This window comes from Pipistrellus hanaki, assembly GCF_964339955.1.
Source record: "Pipistrellus hanaki genome assembly, chromosome: 13".
NCBI lineage: Eukaryota > Metazoa > Chordata > Mammalia > Chiroptera > Vespertilionidae > Pipistrellus > Pipistrellus hanaki.
In genome coordinates this window covers 60,030,688-60,034,575 of record NC_140515.1, presented here as the reverse complement: position 1 = coordinate 60,034,575, position 3,888 = coordinate 60,030,688, and the positions used below count along the sequence as shown (strand labels likewise).

Genomic DNA, 3,888 nt, shown 5'->3' with positions numbered 1-3,888 from the left:
GAGACCTGAGCGGTCACCCCGTCCAGGGGGTGGGCTCCTGGGGGCCCCCAGGTGCAGCGCCCCAGCCCGGTCCCTCCGGGGCTCCTCGGACCGGAGCCTCCTCCCTCCCGCTCCTGCACCAGCCTTTGCCCCTTAGGCTGCGCCAGTCGCACCTCCCTGGACGGCTCGGCCTCACAGGCCCCGGAGGGGAGCTCACAGCCCACACAGGGCTTGTCCGAGGCCTCGGGGTCCTTCTGAGCCCCTGGTTCCCCCCTCCCCGTGGGACACTGAGGCTCAGAGCGAGGGGCCTCCCCATAGCAGCTGAGGGATGCGAGGGGGAAGGGGGCAGGGTGTCCGCAGCCCAAGCTCCAGCCCGTCCCCCCTCCCCCGTCCCCCCTGGGGGCAGGTCGAGATGATGGATGTCCTACCAGGGAGGAGGCAGCGGGACCAGGAGACCACCAGTCCCTGCCCTCCCTTGGGGCTCACAGCATCTCAGGGCAGAATCTCACTCTGCGGCGGGGCGGGGGGGGGGGGGGGGCGGGCAGTGAGGGGGCAGATCCAGGAAGACCTCAGAGAGGGGGGGGCGTTTGAAGGGCAGATGACAAAGGAAGAGCCGGTTAGACAGTGAGAAGCGGGGGACAGAGGCAAGTGCCCATCCAGGGTCCAGGTAGCAGGCTCCCAGGATGGGGAGCCCCCAGGATGGGGAGCCCCCAGGATGGGGAGCCCCCAGGATGGGGAGTCTGCAGGATGGGGAGTCTGCAGGATGGGGAGTCTGCAGGATGGGGAGCCCCCAGGATGGGAAGCCTGCAGGATGGGGAGCCCCCAGGATGGGGAGCCCCCAGGATGGGAAGCCTGCAGGATGGGAGCCCCCAGGATGGGGAGCCCCCAGGATGGGGAGCCCCCAGGATGGGGAGCCCCCAGGATGGAGAGCCCACAGGATGGGGAGTCCGCAGGATGGGGAGCCCCCAGGATGGGGAACTCCCAGGATGGGGAGCCCCCAGGATGGGGAGCCCCCAGGATGGGGAACTCCCAGGATGGGGAGCCCCCAGGATGGGGAGCCCCCAGGATGGGGAGCCCCCAGGATGGGGAACTCCCAGGATGGGGAGCCCCCAGGATGGGGAGCCCCCAGGATGGGGAGCCTGCAGGATGGGGAGCCCCCAGGATGGAGAGCCCCCAGGATGGGGAACTCCCAGGATGGGGAGCCCCCAGGATGGGGAGCCCCCAGGATGGAGAGCCCGCAGGATGGGGAGTCTGCAGGATGGGGAGCCCCCAGGATGGGGAGCCCCCAGGATGGGGAACTCCCAGGATGGGGAGCCCCCAGGATGGGGAGCCCGCAGGATGGGAGCCCGCAGGATGGGGAGCCCCCAGGATGGGGAGCCCGCAGGATGGGAGCCCGCAGGATGGGGAGCCCCCAGAATGGGGAGCCCGCAGGATGGAGAGCCCGCAGGATGGGGAGCCCCCAGGATGGGGAGCCCCCAGGATGGGGAGCCCCCAGGATGGGGAGTCTGCAGGATGGGGAGCCCCCAGGATGGGGAGCCCCCAGGATGGGGAGTCTGCAGGATGGGGAGCCAGCAGGATGGGGAGCCCCCAGGATGGGGAGCCCCCAGGTTGGAGAGCCCGCAGGATGGGGAGCCCCCAGGATGGGGAGCCCCCAGGATGGGGAGCCAGCAGGATGGGGAGCCCCCAGGATGGGGAGCCCCCAGGATGGGGAACTCCCAGGATGGGGAGCCCCCAGGATGGGGAGCCCCAAGGATGGGGAGCCAGCAGGATGGGGAGCCAGCAGGATGGGGAGCCCCCAGGATGGGGAGCCCCCAGGATGGGGAGCCAGCAGGATGGGGAGCCCCCAGGATGGGGAGCCCCCAGGATGGGGAACTCCCAGGATGGGGAGCCCGCAGGATGGGGAGCCTGCAGGATGGGGAGCCCCCAGGATGGGGTGCCCCCAGGGAAGTGGCTCCTGGAAGCAGGGTGCCCGGGTCCCCAAGCCCAGCCCAGCAGAGGTGCTCGGGTTCAGGGAGAGAGCCACCTGGTCCTTGGCCACAGGAAGGCCAAAGGGAGAGAAGTGGCTGAGTTTCCAGACACTAATTTCTCTCTCTCTCCCTCTCTCTCTCTCTTTCCCTCTCTCTCCCTCCCTCTCTCTCTCTCTCCCTCCCTCTCTCTCTCTCTTTCCCTCTCTCTCTCTCTCTCTTTCTCTCTCTCTCTCTCCCTTCCTCTCTCTCTCTCTCCCTTTCTCTCTCTCCCTCTCTCTCTCTCCCTCCCTCTCTCTCTCTCTCCCTCTTTCTCTCTCCCCCCTCTCTTCCTCTCTCTCTCTCTCTCTCTCTCCCTCTCTCTCTCTTCTCCCCCTCCCTCCCTCTCCTCTGCTAGGTCGTCACATCCCCCTCCCTCCCCCACCCCTTCCCCAGAGCCCTCTGTGGTCCAGTCTGAATTGGAAAATGGACGTTGGAGGTGGGGAGACCCAGCTCTGCTGGCCGGTGGGGTGGCTGTGGGGGAGGGGGTCCTGGTGACACAGGACACACTGGGTGGTGCTGAGGCCAGTGCTCCGTCCTCTGCACCCCCACACCAGCCGAGGAGGCCAGGAAGGAAAGGGGTGCAGTGGGGTTCAGGAGCCTAAACCATGGCCCCCTCGGAGTTCACGAGGGAATCGGGCTGTCAGGACCTCTGCTTTCTGCCAGGGCCCACAGAAGCCGGCGTGGCACCCTGCACCCCTGAGCCCCGGCTGCCAGGGCCCCCCGGCTCCGGCCGGGCCTGAGCTGAGCAGAGCCACTCGGTTCTCCCAGGAGCCCCCTCCGAGGTGGCAGCGCCCCGTCCTGTCCGGGCCTCAGCCGCTCCGAGTGGGACCTCGGCGGCCCCCGGGCTGGGAGGCCCGGCCCGCGGCCTGGAGGCTGGGTGACCTCTGGCAGGCCGCTGCCCGTCCAGACAGTTTTATAAACTTCCCCAAGCGCTTCCCCTTTCTGGTGGTTCAGCCAGCGTCCACGGTGCCGCCGCCCGGCCCGGTGCCGGGAGCCGACAGCCTGGTCCCGGCCGAGATTTCCCAGTGTCACTGCCAGCTCCCGGCGTCTCGGGCCAGGGTCCTCCGAGGACCACCCACCGAGCGCTCCTCCAGGCCAGGCAGCCCCAGTGTCCCGGCAGAGGGCTGCCCAGGTCCTGGCCCGGCCCGGCCCGGCCCCGCCGCCTCCTCCCGGCCCCTCGGCCCCTCCGACCGCAGGCCGGGCCGCCCGGGAACGCGTGCCCAGGGCCTCGGCGATATTTTGAGTTTAAGAAAACTTTGCAGCTGCAGGAGCTTTTAAAGTTATAAATAGCATCCGCGGAGCCCACGCTGGGGCGGCGGAAACACGTGTCCAACAGGCCGGGAGGGGGCTCGGAGCGCAGGCCGGCCCGGCTCCCGCCCCCCTGCCCCCCGCCTGCCAGACCCCATGGCTACTGGGGGTTTTATAGCCCCGGAGCCGGAAGTCACACCCCACCCGGAAGGCGTCTGGAAAACCAGTCCTTCCCCTCCCCCATCCAGGGCCGGAGTGTTGGACAGGTTGTGGGGGGCGTGGGGGCATGTGGGGTGCTGCAGAAAGGGGGCGGGGGGCCGGAGGTCTTGCTCCCACATCTCCCTCCCCACCACCAGGGTCTCCACGCCGCTGCCCAGCACAGGCACCAGGCACGTACATTCTGACCTGCCAGCCGCCATGCAGCCGCCGCCGGGACCTGCCCAGGGTGAGGAGGGTCACTGAGCCCCAGTGAGGTCCTTCCCACCCAGCACTGCCGCCCCCTTCCACTTTGGGGGCCCACGGGGGGCCGAGGGCTACAGGGAGGGGGCCAGCCCGGGAGGTGCGCAGGCCCCGGGCCCATCCAGCCCCTGTGCCTCCACTTCTGCCGGAGACTCTGGCCACAGACGAGGCCGAGACCCTGGCGAGGACACCCTCC

The 3,888-nt window shown here is 69.3% G+C and overlaps 1 protein-coding gene across 1 annotated transcript in view; it reads right to left on the bottom strand.

Annotated features, from left to right (window-relative positions):
- The window catches only part of MYL3 (myosin light chain 3), a gene marked incomplete at its 5' end in the record, with an annotated part of 8,435 nt that extends 4,783 nt beyond the window's left edge, over window positions 1–3,652 (bottom strand). The window contains 1 exon segment of the mRNA XM_084901710.1: window positions 3,584–3,652. Within this exon segment, the coding sequence (XP_084757836.1) occupies window positions 3,584–3,652 (69 nt within the window).
- Between the last annotated feature and the right edge of the window lie 236 nt (window positions 3,653–3,888).